Consider the following 17,056-nt stretch of genomic DNA (forward strand, 5'->3'; position numbering starts at 1 on the left):
CTGTGGCCAGCCAGAGGGAGGGAATCCCGGGTCCCAGGTGCCTGTGGCCAGCTAGAGGGAGGGAATCCCGGGTCCCGGGTGCCTGTGGCCAGCCAGAGGGAGGGAATCCCGCGTCCCAGGTGCCTGTGACCAGCCAGAGGGAGGGAATCCCGGGTCCCAGGTGCCTGTGGCCAGCCAGAGGGAGGGAATCCCGGGTCCCAGGTGCCTGTGGCCAGCCAGAGGGAGGGAATCCCGGGTCCCAGGTGCCTGTGGCCAGCCAGAGGGAGGGAATCCCGGGTCCCGGGTGCCTGTGACCAGCTGGAGGAGGGAATCCCGGGTCCCGGGTGCCTGTGGCCAGCTGGAGGAGGGAATCCCGGGTCCCGGGTGCCTGTGGCCAGCCAGAGGGAGGGAATCCCGGGTCCTGGGGGCCTGTGGCCAGCCAGAGGGAGGGAATCCCGGGTCCCGGGTGCCTGTGGCCAGCCAGAGGGAGGGAATCCCGGGTCCCAGGTGCCTGTAGCCAGCCAGAGGGAGGGAATCCCGGGTCCCAGGTGCCTGTGGCCAGCCAGAGGGAGGGAATCCCGCGTCCCAGGTGCCTGTGGCCAGCCAGAGGGAGGGAATCCCGGGTCCCAGGTGCCTGTGGCCAGCCAGAGGGAGGGAATCCCGCGTCCCAGGTGTCTGTGGCCAGCCAGAGGGAGGGAATCCCGGGTCCCAGGTGCCTGTGGCCAGCCAGAGGGAGGGAATCCCGGGTCCCGGGTGCCTGTGGCCAGCCAGAGGGAGGGAATCCCGGGTCCCAGGTGCCTGTGGCCAGCCAGAGGGAGGGAATCCCGGGTCCCAGGTGCCTGTGGCCAGCCAGAGGGAGGGAATCCCGGGTCCCGGGTGCCTGTGGCCAGCCAGAGGGAGGGAATCCCGGGTCCCAGGTGCCTGTGGCCAGCTGGAGGAGGGAATCCCGGGTTCTGGGTGCCTGTGGCCAGCCAGAGGGAGGGAATCCCGGGTCCCAGGTGCCTGTGGCCAGCCAGAGGGAGGGAATCCCGGGTCCCGGGTGCCTGTGGCCAGCCAGAGGGAGGGAATCCCGGGTCCCAGGTGCCTGTGGCCAGCCAGAGGGAGGGAATCCCGGGTCCCAGGTGCCTGTGGCCAGCCAGAGGGAGGGAATCCCGGGTCCCAGGTGCCTGTGGCCAGCCAGAGGGAGGGAATCCCGGGTCCCGGGTGCCTGTGGCCAGCCAGAGGGAGGGAATCCCGGGTCCCAGGTGCCTGTGGCCAGCCAGAGGGAGGGAATCCCGTGTCCCAGGTGCCTGTGGCCAGCCAGAGGGAGGGAATCCCGGGTCCCGGGTGCCTGTGGCCAGCCAGAGGGAGGGAATCCCGGGTCCCAGGTGCCTGTGGCCAGCTGGAGGAGGGAATCCCGGGTTCTTGGTGCCTGTGGCCAGCCAGAGGGAGGGAATCCCGGGTCCCAGGTGCCTGTGGCCAGCCAGAGGGAGGGAATCCCGGGTCCCAGGTGCCTGTGGCCAGCCAGAGGGAGGGAATCCCGGGTCCCGGGTGCCTGTGGCCAGCCAGAGGGAGGGAATCCGGGTCCCAGGTGCCTGTGGCCAGCCAGAGGGAGGGAATCCCGGGTCCCGGGTGCCTGTGGCAGCCAGAGGGAGGGAATCCCGGGTCCCAGGTGCCTGTGGCCAGCCAGAGGGAGGGAATCCCGGGTCCCAGGTGCCTGTGACCAGCTGGAGGAGGGAATCCCGGGTCCCAGGTGCTTGTGGCCAGCCAGAGGGAGGGAATCCCGGGTCCCAGGTGCCTGTGGCCAGCCAGAGGGAGGGAATCCCGGGTCCCAGGTGCCTGGGGCCAGCCAGAGGGAGGGAATCCCGGGTCCCGGGTGCCTGTGGCCAGCCAGAGGGAGGGAATCCCGGGTCCCGGGTGCCTGTGGCCAGCCAGAGGGAGGGAATCCCGGGTCCCGGGTGCCTGTGGCCAGCCAGAGGGAGGGAATCCCGGGTCCCGGGTGCCTGTGGCCAGCCAGAGGGAGGGAATCCCGGGTCCCAGGTGCCTGTGGCCAGCCAGAGGGAGGGAATCCCGGGTCCCAGGTGCCTGTGACCAGCTGGAGGATGGAATCCCGGGTCCCAGGTGCCTGTGGCCAGCCAGAGGGAGGGAATCCCGGGTCCCAGGTGCCTGTGGCCAGCCAGAGGGAGGGAATCCCGGGTCCCAGGTGCCTGTGGCCAGCCAGAGGGAGGGAATCCCGGGTCCCAGGTGCCTGTGGCCAGCCAGAGGAGGGAATCCCGGGTCCCAGGTGCCTGTGACCAGCTGGAGGAGGGAATCCCGGGTCCCAGGTGCCTGTGGCCAGCCAGAGGGAGGGAATCCCGGGTCCCAGGTGCCTGTGACCAGCCAGAGGGAGGGAATCCCGGGTCCCAGGTGCCTGTGGCCAGCCAGAGGGAGGGAATCCCGGGTTCTGGGTGCCTGTGGCCAGCCAGAGGGAGGGAATCCCGGGTCCCAGGTGCCTGTGGCCAGCCAGAGGGAGGGAATCCCAGGTCCCAGGTGCCTGTGGCCAGCCAGAGGGAGGGAATCCCGGGTCCCAGGTGCCTGTGGCCAGCCAGAGGGAGGGAATCCCGGGTCCCAGGTGCCTGTGACCAGCTGGAGGAGGGAATCCCGGGTCCCAGGTGCCTGTGGCCAGCCAGAGGGAGGGAATCCCGGGTCCCGGGTGCCTGTGGCCAGCCAGAGGGAGGGAATCCCGGGTCCCGGGTGCCTGTGGCCAGCCAGAGGGAGGGAATCCCGGGTCCCAGGTGCCTGTGGCCAGCCAGAGGGAGGGAATCCCGGGTCCCAGGTGCCTGTGACCAGCTGGAGGAGGGAATCCCGGGTCCCAGGTGCCTGTGACCAGCCAGAGGGAGGGAATCCCGGGTCCCAGGTGCCTGTGGCCAGCCAGAGGGAGGGAATCCCGGGTCCCGGGTGCCTGTGGCCAGCCAGAGGGAGGGAATCCCGGGTCCCAGGTGCCTGTGACCAGCTGGAGGAGGGAATCCCGGGTCCCAGGTGCCTGTGACCAGCCAGAGGGAGGGAATCCCGGGTCCCAGGTGCCTGTGGCCAGCCAGAGGGAGGGAATCCCGGGTCCCAGGGGCCTGTGGCCAGCCAGAGGGAGGGAATCCCGGGTCCCAGGTGCCTGTGGCCAGCCAGAGGGAGGGAATCCCGGGTCCCAGGTGCCTGTGACCAGCTGGAGGAGGGAATCCCGGGTCCCAGGTGCCTGTGGCCAGCCAGAGGGAGGGAATCCCGGGTCCCAGGTGCCTGTGGCCAGCCAGAGGGAGGGAATCCCGGGTCCCAGGTGCCGGTGACCAGCTGGAGGAGGGAATCTCGGGTCCCAGGTGCCTTTGGCCAGCTGGAGGAGGGAATCCCGGGTCCCAGGTGCCTGTGGCCAGCTGTAGGAGGGAATCCGGGTCCCAGGTGCCTGTGGCCAGCCAGAGGGAGGGAATCCCGGGTCCCAGGTGCCTGTGGCCAGCCAGAGGGAGGGAATCCCGGGTCCCAGGTGCCTGTGGCCAGCCAGAGGGAGGGAATCCCGGGTCCCAGGTGCCTGTGGCCAGCCAGAGGGAGGGAATCCCGGGTCCCGGGTGCCTGTGACCAGCTGGAGGAGGGAATCCCGGGTCCCAGGTGCCTGTGGCCAGCCAGAGGGAGGGAATCCCGGGTCCCAGGTGCCTGTGACCAGCTGGAGGAGGGAATCCCGGGTCCCAGGTGCCTGTGACCAGCTGGAGGAGGGAATCCCGGGTCCCAGGTGCCTGTGGCCAGCCAGAGGGAGGGAATCCCGGGTCCCAGGTGCCTGTGGCCAGCCAGAGGGAGGGAATCCCGGGTCCCAGGTGCCTGTGACCAGCTGGAGGAGGGAATCTCGGGTCCCAGGTGCCTTTGGCCAGCTGGAGGAGGGAATCCCGGGTCCCAGGTGCCTGTGGCCAGCTGTAGGAGGGAATCCCGGGTCCCAGGTGCCTGTGGCCAGCCAGAGGGAGGGAATCCCGGGTCCCAGGTGCCTGTGGCCAGCCAGAGGGAGGGAATCCCGGGTCCCAGGTGCCTGTGACCAGCTGGAGGAGGGAATCCCGGGTCCCAGGTGCCTGTGACCAGCTGGAGGAGGGAATCCCGGGTCCTGGGTGCCTGTGACCAGCTGGAGGAGGGAATCCCGGGTCCTGGGTGCCTGTGACCAGCTGGAGGAGGGAATCCCGGGTCCCAGGTGCCTGTGGCCAGCCAGAGTGAGGGAATCCCGGGTCCCAGGTGCCTGTGGCCAGCCAGAGGGAGGGAATCCCGGGTCCCAGGTGCCTGTGACCAGCTGGAGGAGGGAATCCCGGGTCCTGGGTGCCTGTGACCAGCTGGAGGAGGGAATCCCGGGTCCCAGGTGCCTGTGGCCAGCCAGAGGGAGGGAATCCCGGGTCCCAGGTGCCTGTGGCCAGCCAGAGGGAGGGAAGCCCGGGTCCCAGGTGCCTGTGGCCAGCCAGAGGGAGGGAATCCCGGGTCCCAGGTGCCTGTGACCAGCTGGAGGAGGGAATCCCGGGTCCCAGGTGCCTGTGGCCAGCCAGAGGGAGGGAATCCCGGGTCCCAGGTGCCTGTGACCAGCCAGAGGGAGGGAATCCCGGGTCCCAGGTGCCTGTGGCCAGCCAGAGGGAGGGAATCCCGGGTTCTGGGTGCCTGTGGCCAGCCAGAGGGAGGGAATCCCGGGTCCCAGGTGCCTGTGGCCAGCCAGAGGGAGGGAATCCCGGGTCCCAGGTGCCTGTGGCCAGCCAGAGGGAGGGAATCCCGGGTCCCAGGTGCCTGTGGCCAGCCAGAGGGAGGGAATCCCGGGTCCCAGGTGCCTGTGACCAGCTGGAGGAGGGAATCCCGGGTCCCAGGTGCCTGTGGCCAGCCAGAGGGAGGGAATCCCGGGTCCCGGGTGCCTGTGGCCAGCCAGAGGGAGGGAATCCCGGGTCCCAGGTGCCTGTGGCCAGCCAGAGGGAGGGAATCCCGGGTCCCAGGTGCCTGTGGCCAGCCAGAGGGAGGGAATCCCGGGTCCCAGGTGCCTGTGACCAGCTGGAGGAGGGAATCCCGGGTCCCAGGTGCCTGTGACCAGCCAGAGGGAGGGAATCCCGGGTCCCAGGTGCCTGTGGCCAGCCAGAGGGAGGGAATCCCGGGTCCCGGGTGCCTGTGGCCAGCCAGAGGGAGGGAATCCCGGGTCCCAGGTGCCCTGTGACCAGCTGGAGGAGGGAATCCCGGGTCCCAGGTGCCTGTGACCAGCCAGAGGGAGGGAATCCCGGGTCCCAGGTGCCTGTGGCCAGCCAGAGGGAGGGAATCCCGGGTCCCAGGTGCCTGTGGCCAGCCAGAGGGAGGGAATCCCGGGTCCCAGGTGCCTGTGGCCAGCCAGAGGGAGGGAATCCCGGGTCCCAGGTGCCTGTGACCAGCTGGAGGAGGGAATCCCGGGTCCCAGGTGCCTGTGGCCAGCCAGAGGGAGGGAATCCCGGGTCCCAGGTGCCTGTGACCAGCTGGAGGAGGGAATCCCGGGTCCCAGGTGCCTGTGACCAGCTGGAGGAGGGAATCCCGGGTCCCAGGTGCCTGTGGCCAGCCAGAGGGAGGGAATCCCGGGTCCCAGGTGCCTGTGGCCAGCCAGAGGGAGGGAATCCCGGGTCCCAGGTGCCTGTGACCAGCTGGAGGAGGGAATCTCGGGTCCCAGGTGCCTGTGGCCAGCTGGAGGAGGGAATCCCGGGTCCCAGGTGCCTGTGGCCAGCTGGAGGAGGGAATCCCGGGTCCCAGGTGCCTGTGGCCAGCCAGAGGGAGGGAATCCCGGGTCCCAGGTGCCTGTGGCCAGCCAGAGGGAGGGAATCCCGGGGTCCCAGGTGCCTGTGACCAGCTGGAGGAGGGAATCCCGGGTCCCAGGTGCCTGTGACCAGCTGGAGGAGGGAATCCCGGGTCCTGGGTGCCTGTGACCAGCTGGAGGAGGGAATCCCGGGTCCTGGGTGCCTGTGACCAGCTGGAGGAGGGAATCCCGGGTCCCAGGTGCCTGTGGCCAGCCAGAGGGAGGGAATCCCGGGTCCCAGGTGCCTGTGGCCAGCCAGAGGGAGGGAATCCCGGGTCCCAGGTGCCTGTGACCAGCTGGAGGAGGGAATCCCGGGTCCTGGGTGCCTGTGACCAGCTGGAGGAGGGAATCCCGGGTCCCAGGTGCCTGTGGCCAGCCAGAGGGAGGGAATCCCGGGTCCCAGGTGCCTGTGGCCAGCCAGAGGGAGGGAATCCCGGGTCCCAGGTGCCTGTGGCCAGCCAGAGGGAGGGAATCCCGGGTCCCAGGTGCCTGTGACCAGCTGGAGGAGGGAATCCCGGGTCCTGGGTGCGTGGCAAGGCAGAGGTGGGTAGGAGCAATCAGGCCAGCAGTGGAGCAGTTAGGGCCAATCAGGCAGGCAGGCTGGCAGAGGTGGTTAGGGGTGAGCAGGCAGGCAGGCAGGCAGGTGAGCGGTTAGGAGCCAGCAGTCTCAGATTGCGAGAGGCAGTTGGACATCCCCCAAGGGGTCCAGGATTGGAGAGGGTGCAGGCTGGACTGGGGGACCCCCCTCCCCATGCACAAATTTTGTGCATCAGGCCTCTAGTTTACATTAATAAAAGAGAAAGATGCAAATTGACCGTACCTTCATGACACCCACCAGCCAATCAAGAGTGGGTATGCAAATTAACCAAACAAAGATGGCAGCAGGTTAACTTGCATACACAGGCACGAGCAGCCGGGGTGGGGTGGGACGCCACTGTGGCCACGATGAGGGCGTTCCGCACCACCCCAGCTGCTCCAGGCCTCTGGGCAGCGTGGGAGGGCAGAAAGGCGGCTCCAGACTGAAGCACAGATGGTGCTCGCAGCCAGGGAAAGGAAGGCCCATTTTTATATGAATCTTCATGCATCGAGCCTCTAGTCTAGGGGTGTCAAACTCAATCAGAGAAGGGGCCAAAATCTAAAATCCAGCCTAAATCGCGGGCCGAATGGTTTACTGAACAGTCATAAACTGTCATTGTGATGGAAACGCAGCGGAGTGCAGTGATGACAGCGCGGTGCGGGCCACATTGCAAGGCCTGGCGGGACGGATTTGGCCCGGGGGCCTTGTGTTTGACACATGTGCTCTAGTCTATACTAATAAAAGAGTAATATGCTAATTAGACCGGGAGACTTTTCGGACAAAGCCATGGTGGCGGGGCCAAGGCAGAGGCAGTTAGGGGCAATCAGGACAGGAGAGGGCAGCTGGGGCTGATCAGGCCAACGAGGGGGGGGGCAGTTGGAGGTGAGCAGGCCAGCAGAGGGGGAGCAGTTGGGGATGAGCAGGCTGGCAGGGGAGGCAGTTAGGGGCAATCATGCCAGTGGGGGGGGGGGTAGTTGGGAGCGAGCAGGTCAGCAGACAGAGGTGGTTAGGGGTGATCAGGCAGGCAGGTGAGCCGTTAGGAGCTAGCAGTCCTGGATTGTGAGAAAGGTGTCTGACTGCTGGGATCAGGCCTAAACTGGCATCCTCTGAGGGGTCCCAGATTGGAGAGGGTGCAGGCTGGGCTGAGGGAGACCCCCACCCCATGCACGAATTTTGTGCACTGGGCCATTAGTCCATAATAATAGAAGTGTAATATGCAAATTGACCAAATGGCCAAACAGCAGAATGACCACCATCTGGATGAAGCCAGGGCTATGGCTGTGAGGGAGGGATCAAGGCAGCTGTCATGGCTGCAAAGGCCTACTCTTTCATGAATTTTGTGCATCAGGCCTCTAGTTATTAATAAAATACCAGTACTTTGCAGTTGTAAAGTGCTTTACCATTTTCAAAGTGTTTTCCCTTATCTCATTTTAGCCTTGCTAGCAGCTCCGTTTATTTTTATTTATTTATTTTTAAAAATATATGTTTTGTTGATTTGTTTTACAGAGAGGAAGGGAGAGGAATAGAGAGTTAGAAACATTGATGAGAGAGAAACATCAATCAGCTGCCTCCTGCATGCCCCCTACTGGGGATGTGCCTGCAACCAAGATACATGCCTTTGATCAGAATTGAACCTGGGACCCTTCAGTCCGCAGACCGATGCTCTTTCCACTGAGCCAAACCAGTTAGGGCAGGTCTGTTTACTTTTAACAGTTTTATTGATTTCAGGGAGGAAGAGAGAGGGAGAAAAATACAAACATCAGCATTGAGAGAGAATCATTGATTGGCTGCCTCCTGCACACCCCACATTGGGGCTCAAGCCTGCAACCTGGGCATGTGCCCTGACTTGGAATCCACCGTGACCTCATGACTCAACCACTGAGCCATGCCGGCTGGATTAGCAGCTCTGCTTAATTTGTATTTTTTAGTAAAGAAAACAGAAGCTTAGAGAGATAGGTCACATGACCAGAAGGGGCAGAGGCAATACCTGAACCCACGTCTTTCTCAGTGATGTAGGTGTTCACTGCCACCTGTGGCCCCAGTGCTTCCCATTCATTCTGTTCTTTCCTGTCCAGAGATGATTTTTCTTGATGGAGATGAACAAACGAGGAGAAGAGTTCATAACTTGACACTCAATCACTGAGCCACACCAGCCAGATGGAATTTGTCTTGAAGTTAGAATTAGGCTGGCGAGTGCTGTAGGGATAAAGGAAAGAAACACACTCACTGTTGTCAGGGGTTGTCCTAGGTACTTTCCCATGTTATTAGATCACTAGAGGCCCGATGCACAAAATTCATGCGGGGGAGGAGAGTCCTTCAACCTGGCCTGTGTCCTCTTGCAATTTGGGACCCCTCCAGATTGGGACCCCTGATGGGCCCGCTCCCCCTGGCAGTCAACGTCCCCCTCACAATCTAGGACCCCTCACTGCCTACTGCCCGCCTGCTCGCTGCTCCTTACCACTTGGCTCGCTGCTCACATCGCTGCTGTGGAGGGAGAGCTCGCCAGCTGTGAGCCCGGCTCTGGCTGAGCAGTGCTCCCCTGTGGGAGGGCCCTGACAGCTGGGGCAGCTCTTGTGTTGAGTGTCTGCCTCTGGTGGTCGGTGTGCGTCATAGCGACGGGTGTTCTGCCGTAACGGTCGCTTAGGCTTTTATTTTATAGATTGTCATCACCGAGCAAGATGGGTGTCAGTGCCCTCGACCTTTACAGATGAGGAAGCTCGGGTTTATCCACCTATTACCTCGCATAATATGTCTCCTCCCCTAAGAAAGTCTAAATAAGTATTTTAAGTGAAAATATCTTGTTATTTTGTGCATAAGTTAATGTGCTTATTTTCTTTTTTTTCTTTTTTAAACGGGGTTGGGGGGGGACGACTCCATGGTAGTTTTATTTATTTATTTTCTCATATTTTCATATTTAGAGGGAGTGACAGATTTAGGAAGATGTGGGGAATGTTGGGCCTACCTCTTTCCTTCTCCTATTGTGTTTTCATTTGGTTTGGGTCACTATTAAAATGTAAATACGGCCCAGCCTGCATGGCTCAGTGGTTGAGTGTCAACCTATGAACTAGAAGGTCATAGTTGGATTCCCAGTCAGGCACATGCCCAGGTTGTGGGCTTGATCTCGTATGGGGTGGGCAGGAGGTAGTCAATCAATGATTCTCTTTCATCATTGATGTTTCTCTCTCCCCCTTTCCCTTCCTCTCTGAAATCAGTCCTATCTAATAAAGAGAGAATACAATAATTGACCCTCATGCCATCGCAAAGATGGCAGTGCCCACAGCCAATAGGGAGGGAGTATGCTAACTGACTGCCCTGCCCTTAAATATGGCAGCACCCACAGCCAAGAAGGAGGGAATATGCTAATTGACAGCCACACCCTCAAAGATGGCGGCACCCAGGCCCTTCAGCCCCACAGCCACCCAGGGCTGGCTCGAGGCTCAGGCAAGCCTCAGATGGCAGCTGCCCAGCCGCTCAGGGCCACCCAAGACTCAGGTAACCACGGCTGGCTTAAGCTTGCACTGCTGACAGTGGCACAGAGGTGTGATGGGCGCGTTGCCTTCCCGATTGCCAGGTCGCCTCCCGCTGTTAGGGCTCCCAGACTGTGAGAGGAGGCAGGCCTGGCTGAGGGACTTCCCCTCCAGTGCATGCATTTCCATGCACCTGGCCTATAGTAACAATATGTTTTAAAAAATGTAAAAATGCTACCTAGTAGGGATAGTACACTCCCATCACTTTTATCTACATTTCATATTTGAGCAAGAATTAGTTTCTGAGATGGGTCCTTAGAGAGAGCAGAGTTCCAGGAGATGGGACCCGGGACAGGTGAGAGTTTAGGGGAGAAGAGAAGGGCACTGGTACATCCCAGAAGAACAGCAGAAGGAGCTGGGGCCCATAAGGAAAGATTGTCATCCCACTGTCAGCTTCGTTTTCTCCAGTCAGTCCTGGCTGCTGCAGGAGCCAGTGGCAGCGACAGCACTGCTCAGTGTCAAGAGTTAGGCACTTGGCCCACTCCTGCTTCTTTGGTAGGAGCAGGACCTTCTAAAGATAATAAGCATCTCTGTTTTTAAATTAAATTTCAACAACTCAAAACCTGGTGGTCTCATAATTACAAATTGCTAAATGTTAGAAAGAGAAGATGATTTTCTATTCCAACAATGCGCGGTCATCAAACAGTCTCTTCTTCCTCACTTTCTAGACAATTGCAACACGACTTTCCCAGGGCCCTGATTTTCAGCACGGACGACTTTTTCTTCAGGGAAGATGGCACCTATGAGTTCAATCCAGACTTCCTAGAGGAGGCTCATGAGTGGAACCAGAAAAGAGGTGACAAATTCTTTCTTAAACTCCTGAGAAATCCTCTTGTGCACTTAGAGTGTAGCTGCTGCAGAATGATGCATTTAATTGCCACTCTCCCCTCCCCCCAAACAGAATGCCAAACCTTCCTAGATTCCAGGAAAATGATTGATAATGGGTCCTGAAATACGCAGCATTAACTTTGTGTGATGAGGACATGCTGTAATAAAATGGCAAGATATGGGTATGCTCGCCCTTTCTGTCTCACTGTTGCATGTTGTTCACTGTTGTATAACATTGTGTTGCAGCAAGAAAAGCAATGAGGAATGGCATAACCCCCATTATTATTGATAATACCAACCTCCACGCCTGGGAAATGAAGCCCTATGCAGTCATGGTAGGAAGAAGTATCATTCTGAATTTTCAGTTATGGACGTTTTGTGAGAAAGTTGAAACTTTTGTTCTTTTCTCATTTTCTGATCTTCCACGATCTCTTATGTATTAACAGTGTCTCACAGAGCAGGTAAAGCAGTTATTTTTATGTTCCTCTGCTGTTCAATGGCTCAAATTTGCTGACATGCTATTATCACTTTAAGGGTACAAGTTGTAAATAGTCCTGGATCAGAATTTTTGATAGCTTTTCTGTCTTGTTTTCCTAAGGGAAGGTCCATGTGGAGTACCCACAGAACTTGCAGAGAAATTGGATGAACAGAGTTATGGATTTTATTAGGACAGTCTGCTTTTCACTAGCCGGAGAGTTCAGTACTAGATATTGTTGCTGCAGGGGAGTTTCAGGGCAATAAAGTCTTTAGTTTAAAAACAGATTTAAGATTAACACTATAATCCTATTAAGACACTAGCATGCAAATATAACCATTCAACTCTTGTCAGAATAGGAAAAAACAATAGGATGAATACTGTGTGCACATTTTTCTTTAAAGAGTCTGACTTGTTTTCAGACATGTTTCATCTCTTATACTAGTGACTTTTCATTCCCTATTGGGTGGAGGAAGGAGAAAAGATCCAGACACAATCAGGGGCAGGAAGAAGACAGCTGGAGGTTCAGCTTTTGTCACATGAATAGCTCCCAAACTGGGCTCAAGGCAATGTTTTAGGTCTCTTGCACATTTTGGGTAAAATAGCTTATATGCAGGCATGTTTTTTTCTAACTATATTCTCATCAACTTCATGTAGGCCCCAAGGGTGGGGCTTTGGTGAAAGCAGGAGGGAATGAACATTATCGTTGTGGTCACTTCAGTTCATGGATCAAGAGTCCACTTGGGAGAGAAATGAACAGGGATGCGAAGAGGGAAGTTAACCCTTTGCACTCCGAACCATTCTGGACATTGGCTACCAGCTACTCGAAGCTACTTTGCGGCAGACACGTGCGTTGAATTAACTCAATTCCCCGTAATCACTAATAAACTGCAATGTCCCCCCTGAGAGGGGACGTCCGAGTGATATGCTAGAATTCCGATGTCCCCTGAGAGGGGACAGCGGAGTGCAAAGGGTTAATTAAGGCACAACTCAAAACCACAAGAACTGAAAGTCACTTAAGGGAAGTCATGTTACTTTAAAAAATACATATATTATTTTGATTTAGAGAGAAAGGAAGAGGGAGAAGAGATAGAAACATCAAGAATGAGAGAGAATCATTGATCATTGCCTCCTGTAAGCCCCCTCCCTGGGAATCGAGCCCTCAACCTGCGCATGTGCCCTTGGCTGGAACCGAACCTGGGACCTTTCAGTTTGCAGGCCAGCGCTCTATCCACTGAGCCTAACCGGCTAAGACTCATGTTACTTTTTATTTTCTGGATATGTATAATCTTTTTCAGCCATCCATAGCTATTAATAAGATCCAGAAATTAGTTATTTTCCATATTGGATGCTTAACTCCTTTCCTAATTAGAAGTGTTCATCTCAAGAATGAATAGGAAAGCTTTTTACTTAACTCTTTTCATTCAACTTTTATTAGTGAGAGTTCAATTTGAGATAAAAACAGTGAATTTATGAATTCAAAGGATATTTGGGTGTTTATATGCAAGCTGTAAGTTTTCTAACAAGGAAATGGGAACAGTGTACTGAGCCACACTGAGCTGCTTTTGGAAGGAAGAGTATGTAAAGGATGAGGAAATCACTTTTATTTCATAAGCTCTGCTTCTGTGGCACCACCATTTCCTAACCAAGTCATGAGGAATAGGACAAGGCATTTGAAAGACATAAATCTATGATAATCCGATAAGGGACTCTGAGAAGACATTGAGGTGTTTGCTCATGGACAGTTTATAAAAGATATGCAGTGAATGTTTAATGCCAGTATGAACAAATTCCATGCATACATGCCGTGTGTTCAATGTTTTATGTACTTTTGGAAAATTAGGCACTTGAAAATAACTATGAAGTAATATTCCGAGAACCCGAGACTCGCTGGAAATTCAACGTTCAAGAGTTAGCCAGGTACTTCTGTGTTTTCCTAGCTCCTCATTATATGTCCTGCTGTTTTCAGGTATTTCAGACCGAACAAAAGAATCTTTTCAGGCTGGAAATGGACATGGTAGTTTCAGGCCAAAAATGGTAATTCTTAGAAACTGATAACTTGTAAGTTATTAATGTGAAGACTTTAGTTTTGAGTCAGTTTTCTAATATAATGCTAAATGCTAAAATCTTGGCTTGAACTGAGTCCTCCAAAAGAATACATTTAACATTTGGCTAAAATGCTTCTTCATTAATGAACATTTAAAAGCACTTTCTTCTGCATGGAATTATACATGTCAGTGGTGTTTTTGCATTTAGGCTAAATAAATATCTTTAGATGCTGCAAAGTCTGTGGTTCATTTGTGGTCCAAATGCTACTTCTAATTTATAAGCAATAAATGTCCAAATAATACTAACTTGTTGATTGAATGCATGGGTTGTGATATTGTCTGTGTTATTTGATAATGCCAATGATTTAAGTAACCAGTGAAAACAGAATTTCCTTTTTAGGAATAAGGCTAGTTTATCTTACGGTTAAAAGGAGATACAGTGTTTCCAAAGTGGATTTGTGAACTGCAACCACAAGAGCTGGATGTTAAAAATCCTAGTTTCTGGCTCCCTTTCCATAATTGGAATCTCTGGGATTACATTGTGATTTATATCCCCAGTTGATTCTCACGCCCACTAGGATTTAAGATTGTTTGAATAAGCATTTAGAAGTGTTGAGGATGGACTCACGTAAATTGATATATTCATGCTTAACAAGCAAATATACCATAAAAAGATCTCCTGGTGTTCCTTTGTGTCTTGAAGCACAGAATTTCTGATGCATTAGCTCTCTAAGGCGCAGGGTGGGTTAGGTGTGCAGGGCAGCATGGAAAAACAGGAGTGGAGCCTGGAGGAGGGCTGCAAAACAAGTTATGCGTTTGTCACAGTTAAACCCTGAGGATAGAGTGCATGTGTGTGTAATACTACAGGACTTGTAAAATACGAGTAATTCACTTGGATATATGGCCTTAACGGTTTGCATGTTTTCCCATGTAGAAGAAACATTCATGGAGTCCCAAGAGAAAAAATACACCGAATGAAAGAACGATATGAACACGGTGTTACCTTCCACAGTGTGCTCCGCGCAGAAAAGCCAAGCAGAGTGAACAGAAGCCAGGACAGGAGCGGAGCACCGCCTTCCAGTGGGGCGGGACCCTGGAGCACCTGCGCGGGGTTCCCGCGGAGCCGCGGGCGCGTTGCCCAGGAGAGCGCCTTCACCAGGAGGGGCGGCTGCCACAGTGGGTGTTAGAGGCTGCGCTTACAGGCAGCGTTTTCCTAAATCAGTTTTTACTTCCATTTTCGGTATTTATTCTTTGTTCGGTTTTAGTCAGAGTCCTAATTCCAGTGTAAATAGTTGAACCTGAATGTTTTTGAGCAGAAGTCATCATATTCATCTTCATCAGACATTTGTTAGTGATGCTCTATGCATGGCCTGATGCTGGGAGTTCTGCAGGTTTGGTTAGACCAAGTCACTCTCTCTAGGGAAACAATTAATTTGAAGATGAAACCTGAGAAACATACCCAAGAATGTAATCAATTAGTCACATAGGTTCATAAAGTGTTTACAGTAAATATAAGCTTCAATACCACTTTCTCTGAAGTAATCTATTTTTTCAGGAATTCATCTCTATCAGGAAAGTTGGAAAGATGGGAGAAAAGATGAGAGGCAGGAAAAATTTTAGTACCATTGCTACTTTTTAAATCTATGTATCCAAAAATGTGAAATATATGGCTGTAATGATGAAACTGATTTTCCTTTAAAAAGAATATACTAAAAAGTATACATATAAAGGAATACTTTCCTTCAAAGTAGACACTTTGGGAAATTATTCCTTTATTCTAATGACATGTCATTGTTAAAAATGTCAAATCCTTCTTAATACCTATACCAGCTACTGAGGAAAATCAGTGTCATTATTTGAAGTCAACTGTTTATAGTTTTATGTTTTAACTACCACTGTATTGAACAGTATTAAATCTGAATAACTTTTGGCTGATGTGCTAATAAATAAAACAAGCCTTCTTTATAAAACATCAATTTTTAAGATGAATCATTAAGCAACTTTTAAAATTTTGCTTATAAGTGTAATTAGTGGGCAGCCCCAGTGTTTGGGAGTACAAGAAATTAAGCATCCCAGGAACAGGTCACAGAGGGATAGGTGAGCCATGTTGGTGTTTTATGACATCAAGACAATGACGTTCGCCGAAACCGGTTTGACTCAGTGGATAGAGCTTTGGCCTGCGGACTAAAAAGTCCCAGGTTCGATTCGGGTCAAGGGCATGCACCCTGTTTGCGGGCACATCCCCAGTAGGGGTGTGCAAGAGGCAGCTGATCGATGATTCTCTCTCATCGATGTTTCTAACTCTCTATCCATCTGTAAAAAATCAATAAAATATATTAAAAAAAAAAAAAAAAGGACAGTGAAGTTCTACCACAACTCTGGAGTATCCCTCAAACCAATACTGAATTTGTGAATCCAAATTAAATCTGAATAGAGGAATCAGATTTCGTGAGACCCAAAATAGGTAAGAACATGTAGGATGTGTGCTTTATTTCTTGTTGACTACAGCTTCTCGCTAATGTTCTGTGAAGTATTATTTTAAATGTCTTATATAATGGTGCTTTTATGATTATTAAAAATTATAGTATATAGTATTGCTTTATATGGGTTTGTCATTGAATTGCCTTTTTTGTTCAACAATATAAAAAATTTACCTAAATCCCACAGAATTCTACCATATTAAGATACAGTTTTTCACTCTGGCCAGTTTTGCTCAGTAGTTAGAGCGTCAGCCCAAGGACTGAAGAGTCTTGGGTTTGATTCCTGATCAAGAGCATGTACCTTGGTTGCAGGTTTAATTCCCAACCCCAGTTGGGGCATGTGTCTCACATCATTGTCTCTTGCATTGTCTCTCTCTCTCTTCCCCCTCTCCCTGCTCTGCCTCCCTTTTTCTCTCTCTCTAAAAATCAATGGAGGGAAAAAAATCCTCAGGTGAGGGTTTAAAAAAAAAGAAAAACCAAATTTCCTATATCATAAACTTATTTACCAATCTTCTTTAATAAATAGGATATAAAAGACAAAATTAACCTTATTTTTTACTTGCTTACATAAATTATTTTTATCTATGCACTTTAGAAAGACTATTTTACTTTGACATTCCATAATCTGGCTCTATTGAACTCTCAACATCTTGATGACAACCAGCAACCAGCAATGCATTTGTAATTGTTCATTAACATTTTAAAATTGGCATCTCCTTTGAGTAACCCAAGTTTGACTGATGAAACTAAAATACAGTGAATTTCAATAGATCTAAGGTATTATCATTTTACTAAGTTCTGTGTGTCTAAGCAAACATGTTCCACAATAATCCTCTAATAATCATAATTCACATAATACTGCTGTCCAGGCCAAGGTAATCCAGAGTCTAGTCAATGTGATTATTGCTGAATTCACTCAATCAGGAGGGCTTGACTCATTTAGGTTAGTAGAAGGAAGGAGTGAGTGTCAGAGAACCCCAACTGGAATTACCTTCCTTTGATTACAAAGAATCCAAAAGGGTCAGAATTCAAGCCCTCCCAGTTTTCCTGGCCCTTTCTTTAGGACTTTTGGGCTAGTAGACCTAAGTGACCACTAGGGAGAAGTGGCCCCAGGTTATAGATCCAGAGCTCTTACAGAGTTCAGAAGAATAGTTTCCTGGTCTATTTGCCTCTTTTACCTCCCCCCTCTCCCAGATCCTCCATATAATACCTAAAATATTTGGTAAGGAAACATAAAAATAATTAGTCAAATGCCATCAACTTTACATATCCCTGCTAGAAGTGATCTATTTCTCTGATCTATATACTTTTCAAACCCTCAATGCTGACATATATTATTTTGTGTGTTAATGTTTCCACAACTCATTGAAGAGGCGTAGTA

General features: G+C 53.1%; 1 protein-coding gene across 5 annotated transcripts in view; it reads left to right on the top strand.

The window, feature by feature from the left end:
- Positions 1–17,056, top strand: part of N4BP2L1 (NEDD4 binding protein 2 like 1) — a 33,167-nt gene that overhangs the window by 14,029 nt on the left and 2,082 nt on the right. The window contains exons 2-5 of one of the 5 annotated variants that reach the window (XR_004991075.2): positions 10,513–10,640; positions 10,919–11,007; positions 13,117–13,184; positions 14,130–14,180. Coding sequence is in view for 4 of the 5 variants with exons in the window: in XM_036456119.2 (XP_036312012.1) it covers positions 10,513–10,640; positions 10,919–11,007; positions 12,991–13,067; positions 14,130–14,382 (547 nt within the window). In the remaining variant the exon portion in view is untranslated. Of the gene's footprint in view, positions 1–10,512; positions 10,641–10,918; positions 11,008–12,990; positions 13,068–13,116; positions 13,185–14,129; positions 15,328–17,056 lie in introns of those variants that run through there. The other 4 variants (XM_036456119.2, XM_045588514.1, XM_036456123.2 and 1 more) reach the window with 4 other exon arrangements.

The sequence above is a fragment of the Pipistrellus kuhlii genome, unplaced genomic scaffold (assembly GCF_014108245.1).
Source record: "Pipistrellus kuhlii isolate mPipKuh1 unplaced genomic scaffold, mPipKuh1.p scaffold_m20_p_3, whole genome shotgun sequence".
NCBI lineage: Eukaryota > Metazoa > Chordata > Mammalia > Chiroptera > Vespertilionidae > Pipistrellus > Pipistrellus kuhlii.